The sequence below is a fragment of the Macrotis lagotis genome, chromosome 4 (genome assembly GCF_037893015.1).
Source record: "Macrotis lagotis isolate mMagLag1 chromosome 4, bilby.v1.9.chrom.fasta, whole genome shotgun sequence".
Classification (NCBI taxonomy): domain Eukaryota; kingdom Metazoa; phylum Chordata; class Mammalia; order Peramelemorphia; family Peramelidae; genus Macrotis; species Macrotis lagotis.
Window position 1 is genome coordinate 187,681,718 of NC_133661.1, and position 19,020 is coordinate 187,700,737.

A 19,020-nucleotide genomic window follows, 5' to 3' on the forward strand; every position below is an offset into this window, starting at 1 on the left:
TCCTATTAGCCAATCTAATAGGTGTGAGATGATACCACAATGTAACAAAAGTATCAAAACTCTTTCATATAGTGTTTGAATTTATTTCCAACAATATCTATTCCGTAGGAAGATCTCCACTGAGGAGTCATCTTGGAGGAACTCAAATAAGTGAGGTGATAGTTATGAATTTTGATGATACACGTCATGTAATTGTAATAGAAAGACACTAAAAGATTACAAGAGAAAAAAAATGCTGAAATTAAATAGTGCACACACATAGAGATAAATATACATGTTATCACACTTTTTGCTTGCTGTACTTGTGAATTTCATAATTTCTACAAGGTCCCCATCACATAGATGGATGTACATATAATATAGATTAGTTAAGGGCTCTTAACCTTTTTGTTCTTATGAAATCCATTGTTAATCTGGTGCCTAGGGACCCTCTATCAGGAAAATGTTTTTAAGTAATTGAGAGAAATGGTAAATTTAACTTGAAATCTATTCCTCTATCCCTTGGAAGTCCTTTAACTCATGGATAACTAAATTAGATGATGCCAGCTTCAAGGCTTATATAAGTGATCCTTGACATGTACTTTTTGGGATAAATTATAAGGACAGGAACAGGTGGGGTAGATTCCACTACTCCTTCAACTAATTAATTTGATCTCAGACTCTCAAAGTAAAGATATAGAAATTAAGGCAAAAAATAGTACTTCATCTCCTAAATAATTAAAATTCAAAAATATTCAAAGCAAAGACTGAAAAATAAGGAAGTAGAGGTGTCAACAAAGGAATGGAGTTTTAAAATTGATAGGCCAGAAAATCAAATTCTGGGCATCAGCTTTCCTTATTGATGTTTCATGCTTTATACCACTGTGGGAATATGTACTCACAGAAGAGAAGTATGGTCCTCTTTTTGCCCTGCTCCCCCTAGCCCTGAAGTGTAATATCCTGATTTCCATTGTAAAAAGCTTATATGAGGGAAGAGGGACAGACAGCTAAGTCTCCCTCTAATAAAGGTCTAGTCAGTAGTGGAGCATGATGGTTTGTTAAATTGAAATTAACCCTAAGTGGTGGTGTCAGTTTACATGAGGAATAGGACCAAAGTGATTTTTAGCTGGATTTGGAGATGAGAGGGAACTGAACAGCCTATTTACCCTGGAAAAAGGTAAGCATATTAGAGGAAAACTGGAATAATGCCCACATCTGGTTTGAGCCCCATTTTGTAGGTGACTTCTCTCTACTTGTGTTTCACTGATGATCTGAATTATGAACTGAATTTTTCTCCTAAGAAGTCATAACTAGTGAAGTGGATAGATCTCTACACCTGAAGTCATGAAGATCTCAGTTTAAATCTGACCTCTGACCACTTACTATGTACACCCTGAACAAGTCACTTAATTTATGTCTATATGTGTTTTCTCAACTGTAAAACAGTTGGAATAATTACATCTACCTTCCAGGGTTGTTATGAGGATTAAATGAAATAAAGCTAAATTAACACAATACCTGACAAAGAATGACACTGAAATTCTTGTAAATCCTGGTAATGGTAGGAAACTCAGTCACCATCTTGTTTAACTCAGATACAAAAGCAAATCTCCACTATAACATAACTTGAGGAGAAAAGATCTAATGATCACTAATATGTCAAAATGATATGCAAATTCTCCCCAGTACTTTTCTCAAAGCAGCCTTAATTTCCTTATTACGGAAGCTATAGATCATGGGATTGAGGAGTGGAGTGACAACTGAGTAGAACAAGGTGATGAATTTCTGCATTTCAGGTTGACTGACTGACCCTGGACTCACATACATCATCATGATTGAGCCATAGAATAGTGAGACCACAGCTAGATGGGAAGCACATGTGGAGAAGGCTTTCTGTCTTCCTGAGCCCTTTGGCAGTTGTAGCACAGCTCTGAGCACCTGAGTGTAGGACCCAAGGATGTAAATTAAGGTGATAAAGGTAATAAGTGTACTTAAAACACCACAAGTTAGAGTAGTTTTGGGTACAGGTGTACATGATAAGACAAGCATTGCTCCTAGGTCACATAAATAGTGATCAATGATATTTGGACCACAGAAAGGCACCCAGGAGAGTAGAGTGACAGGGGTCAGTAACCAAAGAAAGCCACTCACCCAGCAAGCAGACACCAGGGTGGCACAGAGCTGCCCAGTCATAATGGTGGGATAGTGGAGGGGATGATGGATAGCGACATACCGATCAAATGCCAGAAGGGCCAGGAAGAAGAGTTCTGTTGCACAAAGAGAAAAAAAGATGTAGAATTGGAAAATACATCCATTGTAGGAGATGGTTTTGGCCTTGGAAAGGAGGTTTGCTAGCATGTTGGGTACATTGGAATTGATGTAGCAGATCTCAAGGAAGGAAAAGTTGGCTAGTAAGATGTACATGGGAGTGTGGAGCTGCTGATCCCACCACACAGCATAGACAATTGTCCCATTCCCCATCAAAGTCAGTACATAAATGATGGAGAATAACACAAAGAGAAGGATTTCAATTTCTTGGCTGCATGGAAAACCCAGGAGGATGAATTCACTTACAGTGCAAGAGATGTTATGATTGGCTAAGATGGTCATTTCTTTATTACCTTTGAAATGGACATAGATCAGATTTTACTTACTTTAGTATTCATACTTATATGTGTTAGTCTCTCTCTCTCTCTCTCTCTCTCACCAGCATTTTGTGAAAGAAATATTTTTATATTTCAGGAAATGGGTATTCAGATAAAGGAATATGCCAAGTGTTCTTGTATATATACCTACATATCTGCATGCATACATATATGTGCATATATCTGTATGTGTATATGTTACTGTATGTTTATATAGATGTGTGTGTGTGTGTGTGTGTGTGTGTGTGTGTGTGTGTGTGTGTGTGTGTGGTACAGAGAAAGAGCCTTTCCAGATTGGTGGAAATAAGACCTCATTCTTTCTCATGTTGGAGAAGCAATAGTGATTTAGGTTCAAAGAGAATGCTAAGGTCACTTGAGTCACTCATTCCAATCCTTAAGACAAGGAGAGATTAATTTCTGTAGCATTATCAATGATAAGACTCAGGTTTCAGGATATTGCAGAAAAATTGATAACCATAGATTAAGAGCTATAAAAGACTTTGGAGGTCCCCTTCATTTTATAGATAAGAAAAGTGAAGTAAAGGAAAGTTGTGACTTAACTCAAATTATATACATATATATATATATATATATATATATATATATATATGTATATGTAAAGTCAAATGCAAATTTGGACTTATTGCCCTATCATTAGACTCTGACTTCCACTTTCTTAACTGCTTTATTCATGCAAAATTTTCCTATTTCCCAATCAAAATTGTCTTTCTCTTAGAATGAGCAATTTCATCTTTTTAATGAGAATAAAGAATGGAGCTTGACTTTTGATTTCATTGACAAAAGGAATTTCCAGAAGTAGCTAACCATTTCCACTTGCTTTTCCAAAGCAGACAAGTATCTTCAATAAACCCTTGAACTCAGATTTTATTGACTTAAGGCCAACTCTGTATCTACCATGACATATTCTTCCTCTATATAACTTTCTTTTATTTTTTTTAATCAATGTGTTTTCTGTAGTCATACAGAGAATCTTATATGTCTTTCATATGGTAGTCCTTTGTATATTTGAAATCACTTGACTCTGTGTCTGGAATAACAGACACTGAGATGTGTAAAGACTAAGAATAAGTAATCCATAATTTCATCTCTGTGTTCATATGTGAACTCTTGCTCACTTATTATTTCTATGTATATGACTTTGGTTAAGTAATAGCTTCTTTGAATCTCAGTTTCTTTATCTGTAAGATGAAAAAGTGATACAAAATCATCTTTTAGGTCTTTTCTTATAGATTTACCAATGTCTTAAGTCATATTTCACCTGCTCAGTTTGACTATAAGCAGATGCAGAAAATGTATTAAAGAGGATAGGCTTTTATACTTTGAAATCTGATAAAGAGAAAGAGACAAAAGAGGGCAAATACTTTCATATTTGATAGATTGACCTTGGCAGAAACTGAGAACAAAGAATTGACATTCAAGTAAAGTGTATTTTGATGCTAGAGTGAAAATCTTAGGAAGATAGAGCTGAAGTTTAGGAGAAATATAAGTACCTTAAGAAAGGTGAGCCTCCTTGCTTGTATGGAACATTTATGAGAGTGAGGAAATCTCAATTCCCATGGTAAATTCCTCCAAGCAGGACTTCAATGAGAAGAATAGAAGTTGCTTAATTTGTAAAAAAACCTGAAATGAGACATATTCCCTGTTATGCCCTTTGATATTAAAAGACTCATCATTAATTTCAATGTAAAATTCAGAGTTTCTTTTGGATTGGAAAGACCCCAGTGATACAACAGGATAATTGAAAAATCCAGAAATCATACCCTTTTTTTTGTATGGGGACAGGGATAATGTTATCTTTGATACCTTTCTAATTTAAAGAGTTATTTCTTATTTCTTTCTCTAATATATGATAAAATTTTACTTTGATATTGATATTAAAGAATTGATATTAACTGATATTAAAGAATCATATAAAAATAAGAACTATGTTTTTATAGATAGAAATTATCTACTCCAGCTCCCATCTGTTTACAGTGTACAGATATGGTGACTAAGGCCAAGAGTAATAAGGTCACATTGGTCTTAAATTGAAGACCTCTATGTCCTCTAAGTCTCTGTAGAGTTCCCTCTTTCCTCTACTACATCACCCTATCTCTCTAAAGTGGTTTAGTCCTTTCCCTCGCCCTCATTTTTATAGAGTTTGTCAATAGTAGGCCATTACTACTTACCGCAGCAAGCTATATCCAATGTTAGACATCAGTTTCCTGTGCTCCAACCACCTGAAGGAGTAATATCAGACTTTCATCTGAAGAAGTACCATGATTACTGTAAGAAGACTATATTTCCTGGAAGTTATTACCTTCATATGGTGGTTAGTCTTTCCTATTCATACCTGCTTTTATCCTTTTGGGGCTTCTCTAGAGAAGCACCAGGAGTAATTGCTGATTGTTCTCTTGGGTAGATAGATTTTTATTTTCAGTGAGTAATGATAAAAACAATAATAGAACTCAAATCATCATTACAAGGAAACACTCCACTTCTTTCTTTCTTTCCATCCCGGGTGTTGCAGTTTAGAATCACAGGGGACTAAACATAAAATTTGAGAGGGATATTAGAGATCATCTCACCTATTTCTCTTATTTTATTTATTGATGATAAATTCAAGCCCAGAGAATAGAAGTGATCAATGTAAAATAGCTAATTAGTAGAATGGATTTCATTTTCAGGGCAGCTCTGTAGGGGGTCTCTATTTCTATAGTTCCAAAATACTTGGAGAGATTCTTGAGTAATTTTGCTATTACTTGCCAGTAACAAGATGAAATAATTATTATAACCTATTAAATTTGTTTTTTCAAACTTGAGACTTCAGAGCATTTGATTTTTAACATAGCAATTGCTGTTTCTATTTTTATCTAAATCCTGTATCTGATAGAAGAATCTAAAAAGATCATGAAAATTTAAGTTTAAAATGAACTCTTATGTTTTTTAAAGTTATCAGATATTTTAAAAGTGGGAAAATAATTTCACCATCTTTACAATTGTCAGTATAATTTTATTTGTAAAATTCTTGATCCAAGTTGGAAAATTTATTGCTAAAACATACTCAGAACCATGCAAGATATATTTGGGAGCCAATCACATACATACATATATAGTTCTTTGATAAAAGTGTCCAATCCTTTTTTTTTGCTCAAATTTGTTTTTCTGTTTAATTAGGAAACTTTGACATAACATCTTTTTCTTATTGCTTTGTCTAATTCCACCTTTTGGAGAATATATGTCTATAATATATTTCAACCAAAAATGCAGATTAAAATCATAAGATTTTTAAAACTTGCATCCTATTATAGTAACTCAGAGATGTTCCAGTATCAATTTATTATTTGATGGATTAATTATTGTTCTTAACACAGCTTTTGCTGCTCATCTGTCCTTATTTATAGAAATTTTCTATGAAAGGAAAAGGAGGGGCATAGTTATAACATTATTAAGACTCTTCCCCTCAAGGGTACAGATTGTTCTGACATATACTCAATAGAATAAAAATTCTCTTTGTTCTGTTTGATGCAAGATATTAGTCATATTTGATAACTATCTACATAGTCACAGGATTTTAAAATCCAGGGTAATCAGGTGGGTTCACAAAGGAAGTAATAAATTGGACAAATTGAGTTAAGATGCTCCTATCTTAGGCTGTCCCTTCAAATTTTTCCAGGGATAGACATTGACCTCTAGTTCTCAGACATGCTGTTTTCAGATATTGTCTTCATGACAATTCAGACAACCTTGGTTGTAATCAATATCCAAAACAATATAGTCCCAAGAGTTTTACCTCAAATAGAAAAACTTTACTGATCCAACTACAATTAGTTGAAATATTATAAATTTCTCATCTTTCCCTAAAAGTTACATTTCACTTATCCTTTTCTTATGAATTAAAGCTAACCACCTTTTTGGATTCAAGAAATACATCAACTACTTGACATTGACACATATTAATATATTGAAATTACATATTTAAATCACACTTTATATTTTCACAATTTTTAGAAATAAATGCAAATAATTTTAAATGAAGTCATTAACATAGTATCTATTTTAAAGTCAAATATACTCAATGAAATATTTAATGGTTTCCAAATATCTATTTTTAAAATGTCATATATTGATAGTGTTTATTTGTATAGGAGACCTATATTTCATGAACATTTTTCTCTTTAATTTATGGAATAAAGCAAGCATTTTCATAATGGTACAATAAAAGTATTTCATACTTTTTTATTATGCTATATTATGGGATATAAACTATATGCAATATTTGAAGAAAGACCATGCAGAGAAAGAACTTACAAATACAAGTAAGCATAGTATAATCTTAAACACATATATGTATATATATATGCATATATATATATATATAATATAAATATTTGTGTCTAATGCCAACCATCTAGTGGTGGGGAAGAGAGAGAGTAAAAAACAAAATTTGCATAATCATTTTGTTATATATTAGAGTGGGATACAAATTGTACATAGTAAATTTATAGTTTCATAAATAATCTTTTTTATGTTCTATGTTTCAGAAATGCTTTTTTACTTTATAAATGAAAAAGTCTCTGGGAAAATGTATTTATAATGAATTTTTGTTTTAATTAATATTATTAACATTTTCTCCATCACTTTCTTAAGTCTAAACAATTAATAAAATAATAATAATAGATCCCTGATATATAGTGCTTATTGATTTTTTTTTAGTTTTTGAAGGCAATGGGGTTAAGTGGCTTGCCCAAGGCCACACAGCTAGGTAATTATTAAGTGTCTGAGACTGGATTTGAACCCAGTTACTCCTGACTCCAGGGCTGTTGCTTTATCCATTGTGCCACCTAGCCACTCTGCTTATTGATTTTCAATGTGTAAATGATAACTTTAAAAGGTGAACATTTGATTTGCTTGAGCTAGTCTAACTGGCTCAATTGAAATTCTATCTCTAATTCAGGTAAATCTCTTCAGAACACTGTTTCCCCCCATATAAAAAAATAGAGACACAAAACTATTCAATCTCAGTCCATCAGTCAGAGGACTCTAGGTATAATCCATGAGAGAGAGGCATGAAGCAAGGAAGTTAAACTTTGGTAATGTGATGTAGCCTATTATGACCATCATGAATGGGTAGCAAAATTGTTATTTACCCCACTACTGTCATGGTATTGAAGTTCTTTTGGAGGAAAGAGCACCACTTTGTTTGAAGTATTCCTTTAAATATCTTAGTACCAATACTATTGTAAAGGATGATGATTTTCTGGAAGAGTTGCTGGAGATATGGAGCATAGAGGAAACTGAAGGACATTATTACAATCTATGACTTACAGGTTATCTCAGTTCACAGCCTAAATATGTGACAGTCAGGAGATAGCATTATCCCATGATAATTTTATTCTTTAATAATAATATTAAGATTGGCAAAACATTTTACATGTGTCATGCCATTTCTAAAAATCAACTAATTTTGGAAAAATGAATCTGTTAGAGGTTGGTATGGGACACTTACACTCAGGATCAGGGATTTTCCTTCTAAATGTGCATGATTATTGACCAGTCTCCCAAAGCCTCCTGAATACCTGCTCGTGTCTTTGTAAAATCCTTCCTGGCAATAGGCAATTCCTCATATTCTTCTCCAATAGCAAAACACAAGACCACAGAAACTTGTTTAAGACCTTTCAAAGAGTCACATAAGACTTTTATTAACATCAAAGATAACATGAACTTTATTGATAAACCCTATTATTTTCATGAATCAAATTGCTAAATTCTGGGATTTCCAAGAGGTCTAATGGAAACTTCTGTCGACTCCTCTTGGTTTTTGCATGATGATAATATTGTGACTTTTTTTTTAGGTTTTTGCAAAGCAAAGGGTTAAGTGGCTTGCCCAAGGCCACACAGCTAGGTAATTATTAAGTGTCTGAGGCCAGATTTGAACCCAGGTACTCCTGGTACTCCTGACTCCAAGGCCAGTGCTCTACTGCACCATTTAGCCGCCCCCATATTGTGTCTTTTTTCAAAGAAGACTTTAATTTTAAAAGTTATATAGAACTCTTAGAGATATTGTAAATACAAATCATTGAATTCATTATCAAAAGCTGTTCGAGAAGAAATGAGAACAGACAATGTGAGACATTTCAATAAACTTGGCAAATGTCCTTCAGAATTTCAACTTGTTTTTTTTTAAATTTTTCTTCACAACCCATTCTATGAAATTTCAAGCATTCATTTATATACATATGTATGTAACTACCAATTTAAGCATATCTGAAGTCTTAGAATTTAATAAGCTAATATCCTACAAAATGACATCCATGAGATAGCAATTCATATAGCTGATGCTCATCATTGCTTTTTTTTTTTTTTTTTGGATTTTTTTTGCAAGGCAGATGGGGTTAAGTGGCTTGCCCAAGGCCACACAGCTAGGTAATTATTAAATGTCTGAGACTGGATTTGAACCCAGGTACTCCTGACTCCAAGGTGGTGCTTTATCCACTATGCCACCTAGCCGTCCCTCAACATTGCTTTTAGTGCAGCTTGATGTTTAACAATGAACACATTATGACATGAATTCTCCCATAAAACAAAAGTAGATTGCAGAGTGGATTTAAAACCAGCAGCTTGCATTGTGTTATTTACAAGAAGCACATTTGAAGAAGAAAGATACACACAGGATAAAGGTAGAAGCCTGGAACAGAATATATTATACTTCTGCTGAATTTAAAAATTAGTAGAACAATCCTTATCTCAGACAAAGAAAAATAAAAAATAGAGCTCATTTAAAGGGGTAAGGAAACTACATCTTCCTAAAAGGTCCCATAGTCAATGAAATGATATCAGTACTAAATATATGCACCAAGTGGTATAGCATTTAAATTCTTAGAAGAGAAACTGATGAGGTCCTGGAAGATATAGCAAAACTAAACTAGTGAGGAACCTCAATTTCCTCTCTCAGAATTAGATAAACAAGATAAACAAGAAGAAAATTAAGGAGATGAATAAAATTTTAGAAAAGCTAGATATGATAGACCTTTGAAGAAAACTGAATGAGGACAGAAAGGAACACAACTTTTCTTCAGCAGTATGTAGCACATATACAAAAATTGACCATGTCCCAAGGCATAAAATCAAATATAGAAAAGGCAGAAATATTGAATAAGTCCATTTCAGATTATGATGCAATGGAATTAGTGTTCAATAAAGGGTCGTGGAATTATAGACTAAATTTTATTAGAAACTAAATCATCTAATTTTAAATAATGAGTCCATCAAGCAACAAAGCACAGAAATAATCATAATATAATCATAAATAATTAAGGTAATGACAATAATGAGACAACATACCCAAAATTGTTGAATACAGTCAAATCAATTATTAGGGGAAATTTTATAACTCTAAATGCTTAGATGAATAAAACAGAGAAAGAGGAAATCAATGAATTGAACATACAATTTAAAAGTCAGTAAAAGAACAAATTAAAATATCCAATTAATCCCAAATTAGAAATTCTGAAAATCAGAGGATAGATTAATAAAATTGAAAGGAAGAAAACTATTGAACTAATAAATAAATCAAAGAATTCGTTTTATGAGAAAACCAAGAAAACCGATAAACTTTTGGTTAATTTGATTTAAAAAAAGAAGTAAACCAAATTACCAGTATCAAAAATGAAAAGGGTGAATTCACCATCAAGTGGGCAGGAAATTAATCATTCAGAGCTATTTTGCCCAATTTTATGACAAAAGACCTGACAATATGTCAAATGGACAAAAATTTACAAAAATATAAAATGTCCAGATTGACAGAAGAGGAAATAAAATACTTAAATAACATCATTTCAGAAAAAGAAATTGAACAAGTCATCAATGGACATCCTAAGAAAAAATCTCCAGGGTCAATTAGATTTGCAAGTGAATTTTAACAAAAATTTGAAGGACAATTAATTTCAATTCTAGTTGGGAAAAAAAAGGTGAAAAAGCTCTGCCAGATTCCTTTTATGATACCAATATGGTGTTGATACTTAAACTATGAAGAATCAAAACAGAGAAAGAAAATCAAAGACTAACTTAAATAGACCAGATAATGACTATTGATGAAAAAATTTTAAATAAAATAATATTAAAGAGATTATCGCAAGTTATCACAAAGATAATATACTCAGATAGGATTTATGCCAGGAATGCAGGATTGGTTTAGTAATAGGAAAACTATCAGCATGCTAGTTGTCCTTTTGAATTGAAGAACTCCATACTGACCAGCCAAGAGACTGGTGGCAAGATTTGCACAATTATCTTTATTATAGTGAGGTATATATTCTTTGCAAGACATCCTTCTCTCTTGCCTATACCAGAATTATTTTACCCCATGGCCTGATTGATAGCAAACAGAACTATTGAAAATGGTCTGACTACTGTAAAAATCTCTTGCCCTAATTTGGTGTCACTTCGTCCATATCAGTGAGGTACCATGGTGCATCATCAACATTGGGCAAAACTGGCAACAGAATGTCATATCCTGGTACACCCTAACCTGTCTCTCAATCATCAGTCTGGCCTTTCCTTTCAGACTGTCCTTGGCTTTTTTGCTTTCTCTTTCTTTTGTATCAGTGAGATACCAGAGCACACCACAAACACCAGGCAAATACCTGCATGTAATATCTAGTTACAGAATGTGCCACCTTATATCACCTTTGATCATCAGTATGACAAATTAGCAGCGTCATTAACTCTAGGGCAATGTCAGCTTGCTACTCATAGGTCTAAACTCCACTGCTCTGTTAGTGCAGAGCTTGAGCTTGACACCATGGAACTGTAAGACTTTCCAAGGTACAGATCCCTCTCTTAGGGTGTACACATTCCAGGGTGGCCCTACTTTTCACGAAGAAAAGAGAATTTTCCTCTGGACTCCTGCCAGCTTCTCCAGGATTAGTCTCATTAATGTAGTGGATACCTCACAGCACCTGTTTCCAGATTCAGGGATCTGAAGCCCACCCCTTCCAATCAGTCAAAAAAGAAAGGCTATTGCCTGTCCTTTTGGAATGGCATTTCACTATCTCTAAGAAGAAACTTAACCCTTCTCCATTCCTTCCAAAGTTCTCATTTGAATATAGGGTTAGAATCAGCATAATAGACTATTTTAATAACAAAAAAAGAAATTATATGATTATTTCAATAGATGCTGACTAAGCTTTTGACAATATACAAAGCCCAATTCCTATTAGAAATCCCAGAGGGGATATGAATAAGTGAAGTTTTTCTTAAAATGATCCAAAGCCATCAATAAGCATTATGTGTAATGGGTATAAGCTAGAAGCAATTCCAATAAAATCAGGGATGAAATAAAGATGCCTATTATAGTAATGTTAGCTTTAAAGAAAAGAAAAAGAAATTACAAGAATTAGAAAAGGCAATGAGGAAACAAAACTTTTATTCTTTGCAGATAATATGATGACATACTTAGAGAATCATAGAAAAATCAACTGAAACTACTTGAAACAATAACTTTAGCAAAGTTGCAGGACATAAAATACCACCCCCCCCAAATCATCAGCATTTTTATATATTACCATCAAATGCCAGAAGCAAGGGATAGAAAGAGAAATTCCATTTAAAGTAACTGTAGACAACACAAACTCATTGAGAGGAAGTCTGCCTGCTGAGCCAGGTCCAGAAAATATATAAAAACAATTACAAAACACTTTTCACGCAAATAAAATCGGATCTAAATAAATGAAAAAATGTCAAACGCTCATGGATAAGAAGAGCTAATATAATAAAATGACAATTCTACCCAAATTAAATTACTTATTCAGTGACATATCAATCAAACTACCAACAAATTATTTTATAGAGCTAAAAACATAATTATAAAATTCTTCTGGAAGAGCAAAAGATCAAGAATATCAAGGGGATTAATGAAAAATGCAAAGGAAGGCAGTTTAGCTGTACTGGATCTAAAATTATATTATAAAGCTGTAGTCATCAAAGCTGTCTGTTATTGGTTAAGAAATAGAGTGGTGGATACATGGAATAGATTAGGGACAAAAGAAACAGTAGTAAATGCCTATAGTATTCTACTGTTTCATTAACTCAAAAACTCTAGCTTCTGGGATAAGAATTAATTCTTTAATAAAAACTGCTGGGAAAAACTAGAAAAGATCATGTGGCAGAAACTAGGTATTGACCAACATGTCACACCCAATATATAAGGTCAAAATGAAGGCACAATTTAGACATAATGGTGATACCATAAGCAATTAAGAGAACAAGGCATTGTATATCTTTCAGATCTCTGGAAAAGAGAACCTTTAATGATCACAAAAGTTAGAGAACATTGGAAAATGTAGATGAATAATTTTGATTACATTATATTAAAGGTTTTATACAAATAAAACCAATGCAACCAAGATTAGAAGTAGTGCAGGAAGCTGAGAAGCAATTTTCACAGCTGGTGTTTCATTATTAAAATATATAGACAACTGAATCAAATTTAGAAGCCATTCCTCAATTGATAAATGGTCAAAGAATATGAACAGACATTTTCAATGAAGAAATTGGAGCTATCTATAATCATATAAAAATGTTCCAAATCATTATTGGTAAGAAAAATACAAAAGAAAACAACATTGAGCACTACTTCCCACATATTAGATTGACCAATATGACAAAAAAAAGGGAATTGGTCAATGTTGAAGGGGATGTGGGAAAATTGGTACATTAATGTATTGTTGGTTGTGAACTGATCCAACCATTATGGAGAACAATTTGGAGCTATGCTGAAATAGCAATAAAACTGCACATACTTTTTCATCCAGAGATACCACTAATATGTCTGTACTCTAAAGCAATAATAAAAAAGTGAAAAGACCCATATGTACAAAAATATTTATAGCAGCTCTTTTTTGTAGTGGCAAAAACCAGAAAATTCCCATCAATTGATAAATGGCTGAATAAGTTATGGTATATAATGTTTTGGGGTACTATTTTTCTGTAATGAATCATGAATAAGTAAACTTAAGAAAAACATTGAGAGGCAATTCTTATATGACTTGTGTTAGAAAATGCCATCCACATTCAGAGAAAGAACTATGTTTTCTGAATGCAGACCAAAGAACATTATTTTCAATTTTAAAAATTTGCTTTTTGCTTTTTCCCCCACTTTTCAGAGTTTTCCCTCTAACATCCTGATTCTTCCTTCACAACAAAACAACATATGGAGATATGCTTAACAAAGTTGTTCATGTATAACTTATATTATATTGTTGTCAAGGGCAGGGTAGAAGAAAGAAAGGGAGGGAGAAATATGTGGAGTTTTACATTTTACAGAAAAATGAATATTGAAAATTCTCTTTACATATAATTGGCAAAATGAATAATTGAATTAAATAAAAGAAGAATATAAGGTCCTTGGAGCCAGGAACTATCTTTTTTTGCCTATATTTGCATCTTAAGTGCTTGAAATATAGTAAATCTTCAATAAATCATTATTGATTGAAAATAAAAAAAGTGTACCAATGAGTACATTAGCTCATGAACCCTATGTGGATGCTCAATAGGATAGTTATTTTTTTCAATAAAGGTCATAACTACTTTTCTTTAGGCTGAGGTGAAAGGCATTAGGAAGTAAATGATACAAAGGCATTCCTTTCATAACAATGGTAATCATGGATCTATTTCAATTTCAAAAATATAATGCTACCATGCTGGTGGTAGACAGCTTGGCTAAGGTTTTTAGTTTCTTTCCTATTTGACTTGGCAAATATGGTCCTCTACTTACCTATTACTTTAGAAAATTTTCTGACATTGGGATCATTCCTATCACATCAGCTTTGATTTGGATTACAAATTTTTCTAATACTTTTGGACTGCACTGATTATAGACCTGTAGTGAAGAATTTACCTTTCAATCCATTGTTACCCTCATTCTGAAGATTGGAGTTTCCAAATCAAATGCTGGAATAGTATCTTTTCTTTCTATCAAAATGACAACTGCCTTATTTCATAAAATGGAAATTTATTATAATAACTGGGAATCCTATGATCTATTGAAAGTCTGCTTTGTTTTTAAAATAAGAATTGTAACTTCTAGAATTCTGTTGATCACTATTAGTTTTTCCTTGTGCTTACCTTTGGTATTGTAATTTCTGAAGTCTATAATTACCTGAGAGAGATGAATTCTTTCTAAACTAACTCATGCAGGTTCAAGAAATAGCTAAAATGTCAACAAAACTAATGAACTGGATCTATTATGGATATTCTCTTTAACCTCTTCATGAGGAGACCATTTTGGAATCTCTTTTACCAGAAAGGAGACATCTTTCATTCCAATGTTGAGTTCCATGGACTACTAGTTAAATATTAACTTAATCACTTTGCGTCCATTCTGTATTTTGAAATTCTTGTTAAAAATGGGTTCATCTTAATTTCTAACTACAATGTTAGAACCATTGCTTACTGACTGTTGTATATTATTGTTTTATATCTATAGTATATAAATGAGTATATATCTATAGTATGTAAATATTATATAGTATATATACATACATATTTTTGCTCTCTTTTTATATTTATAAGCTTTGAGGATATTTATTCCAACTCCTACTCTGATGGATAATCCTCTAATATCTCTATATTCCTTAATTTGAATCCATAAATAATTCTAATATTCCTTAATCTAAAATCAGGAATAATAAATGCAACAAAGGCAAAAAAAGCAACAACAGGGCTATGAACAGAATACTTTCTACCTAACAATTATTATAGTGCTTACTTCTTCATTTGGACACAGTCAAGCAGTGAAGGTCAACGAAAGCCTTTTGATTACTGCTGCAGTTCTATACCGCAGTATATCTTTCAAGTGTTCTTGGTGTCTTTTGAACAAGTCAGTCATAAGTCCATCTCATCAACATATGCTTATCAGACTTGGAACCAGTCACATAACTCCTGTTTATGCTTTAAAATCCTATAAGTGTTGCATTAACTGTACAAATTATAAATTCTTAGAAGGGTTGGGCTTAGCCAGTTCTCATTATATAGTCACAGTACACAAACATACATCTTTCTAGGTTTGTATCTCTCTATGTATAATCTCTATTTCTATTTCCATCTATTTCTATTTCATCATCTCTATTGATGATATCTGTTCATCTCTCTATATGGAATGCATTCTTTGGTTTATGGAAGCCACTTAAAGGGTAATTTTATGAATTGTCTGGAGTTAAGATGAAGGATTCAATTCACAAGATACATTTTCTGATACTGAAATAAACATAGTAAATCTTTTGTTACTAAGTCACAATTTAGAGGAGCCAGGAATGAAAAACATTTTAGTGAGAAGGACAGGTTACAAGAGAATGATTTTATTAAAAAGCTTGTGTCAGTAGGAGGGGACATAAATCAATATCTTACAATATTTTATAATTTTGTAAATATTTGAAAAGCATGATTGAAATGATAGAAATTTGTTTTACAGATTAAAAAATGATATATATTGGTTCTTTGGTTCTTTTTCACGAGTCATTTCCCTACAAATACTTCTTTCAATTCCTTCCAAAATATACTCTGCAAACACACACACACACACACACACACACACCCCAACAAAATTTTTATTGGATTTACTAAACAAAAGGAGAGATATGTCCCTTGATTCAGACGATTTGAGACACAAAACAAAATAAAATAAAACAACTTCCATGTTGATTTCATTGACATTATTGTGATTAATGGCAGTACTTTTTTTTTAGGTTTTTGCAAGGTAAATGGGGTTAAGTGGATTGCCCAAGGCCACACAGCTAGGTAATTATTAAGTGTCTGAGGCTGGATTTGAACCCAGGTACTCTTGATTCCAGGGCTGATGCTCTATCCACTGTGCCACCTAGCTGCCCCAGTACTGTTCCTTTTAAAAGAAAATTTCTAAGTAAATATGAGAAGAAGTAGCAATACAGTGTGATGCAATGGAAAAAGCAATGAACTTGAAGTATGAATTTGAAGTCATGGGACCTGAGTTTGAATTATGACCATAAATGGTCTTGTATGTGCTTAGCCCCTCTGTACCTCAGTTTACATATCTGTAAAATGAGTGGATTGGATACCTCAGATTCCTTCCAACTGTTGATCTATAGTTCTGTGACATCCTTTTAGTTATATGAAATACTAATTTAAGTAGACAAGGAGAAGAATGGTGACAAATTTTTCTGTAAAAAAAGATATATACATTCACTATGATTTTATTTTCAGAAGTACTCCAAATAAGATAATTTACATTTTCTGTGTATAAAAACAAAGAGTCTAATATAAAAGAGTCTAATATAAAAGAAAGGTATTTAAAGGCATTTAAAAGTATTTCCTTCTATTTATTAGTGAATAAAAGAGTTAATAGTCAATTTTTAAAGGAACTTTATAGTTGGGAAATCTTTCCTTTATTTGAATTTCAAAAAACTACTGATAAGTAAAAGTTTTGAAATTATACATATTAACTGTGAGGAACGTTAAGGAACTCCATAGGTGAGTGAAGTTGAATTAAATGATGACCAAGTTTCTTACATTTACTAATTATTCTTGACTCTTTACCTCCGGAGGAATTAAAAGTCTAATTCGATCTCAAAGGATATCTTTTACAAAGACTTCCATTCTAAAGTCCTAGTACTTTCCTCAGGGCATTCTTCATCTCCTTATTCCTAAGGCTATAGATGACAGGATTCAAGAATGGGGTCACCATGGAATAAAACAGGGTCACAACCTTCTGAGTCTCTGCTTTGTGACCAGATCTTGGCCTCATATAGATCACCATTGCAGATCCATAGAAAAGAGTCACTGCAACTAGATGTGAACCACAGGTAGAAAAGGCTTTTGTTCTACCTCTTCCTGAAGGTATCTTCAGCACAGCTTTCAGTACCAGAGTATAGGTCCCTATAATAAAGATGAAGGGGATAACTAGAATCATAGAACTCAAGAAGGAACAGGTAAATTCCATTATAGGTGCTGGTGTGCAGGCGTGTACTAGAATTGGGGATGGGTCACATAGAATATGGTCAATGATCTTGGAACCACAAAAGGACAACTGGGAAATGATGATAATGGGGACAGGAAACCAGAGGAAACCAATTATCCAGCAGTTGACAACCAGGCTGGTTCGGAGTTGTCTTGTCATGATGATGTGGTAGTGTAGAGGTCGGCAGATGGCAAGATACCGATCAAATGCCATGATGGCTAGGAAAAAACATTCTACTGCACCTAAAGAGAAGAAGAAATAGAACTGGAGAAAGCATCCAGAGAAGGAGATGACCTTAGTCTCAGAGAAGAAGTTGGCCAACATGTTGGGGACAGTGGTAGTGACATAGCAGATTTCCAGGAAGGAGAAGTTGGCTAGTAGCATGTACATAGGAGTATGAATTCTTTCATCCCAGCATACTGCACAAATAATAGATCCATTCCCCAAGAGGGTCAGAATGTAAATTGTCAAGAGTAGCAGGAAGACAAGTTTCTGAGTCTCTCCAGTGTATGTGAATCCTAGGAGGATGAATCCAGTGATGCTTTTGGAGCTGTTGTAAGGGTTGAAGAAGGTCATTTGCCTGTAAACTATACAAGGTGTCCAAAATTATTACTTGACAGTGGACTTATTATTGGAGAAAATCTTCAAAAATATGAACATAGAATCCTCCAATTCATTGTTATATACTGTAAAATTGTATTACATTCTGATTTCTGCTTCACTCAACCTATTATCTATTTCTTTTGAAATAGCTTATTTATGTGAGTTCTCTTTGGCATCTGACTTAATTTCTTTTCAAATATTACTTTTATTATTTAAAAAAATTTCTCTTTGAAATGTACCCTATTTTCAAGCAATTTTCAAGTCAATATCACATATTTAAAATGTAGAGGAACTTCACTAGTTCAGTGTTTCATTGGACCTGTGGTGAAGTTACTATTCCTTCTTTCACTATGGATCATATAAAACTGGGCATAAACTATTTAATTTCTGCTTAATACTTTTAGTTTTCTCTGCTCCAAATTATCTTTTAAACTAAGGCCTTAGTTTAAAAAAATTATTTTACTCTCTCATATAACTTTTGATAATGGAGTACATAATATTGAAATATCAAAATTTTAACTGAATTTCTAGTAAGAGAATTTCAGACATGATGATAGGTGACTGGGGACACATTGGGGGGGTCTTGTCTAATTTTCTTTAAGTCATTTTTAAAGTAGTTAATTTCTATCATCATTTGTAATTTTGATCATGGATTGCTTAGCAAAATATTGCATTCCTTTTTGAGTGGATGCTTCCTGTATTCTAAACTTATTAAGTCTTTATTTTTTCTGCTTTTTTTAGGGAAGATGATGGTTAAGAAATTGGTTCTTTACATAACAATATGTTCTTATATATGATACC

The 19,020-nt window shown here is 32.9% G+C and overlaps 2 protein-coding genes across 2 annotated transcripts; both read right to left on the minus strand.

Annotated features, from left to right (window-relative positions):
* Positions 1-1,638: 1,638 nt before the first annotated feature.
* Positions 1,639-2,708, minus strand: LOC141522805 (olfactory receptor 11G2-like). Its single transcript, XM_074236250.1, has one exon. It carries the CDS (start codon positions 2,587-2,589, stop codon positions 1,639-1,641), a length of 951 nt encoding a protein of 316 aa, XP_074092351.1. The 5' UTR covers positions 2,590-2,708.
* A 14,548-nt stretch (positions 2,709-17,256) lies between these two features.
* LOC141520154 (olfactory receptor 11G2-like) lies at positions 17,257-18,192 on the minus strand. The gene has a single exon (XM_074231976.1). It carries the CDS (start codon positions 18,190-18,192, stop codon positions 17,257-17,259), a length of 936 nt encoding a protein of 311 aa, XP_074088077.1.
* Between the last annotated feature and the right edge of the window lie 828 nt (positions 18,193-19,020).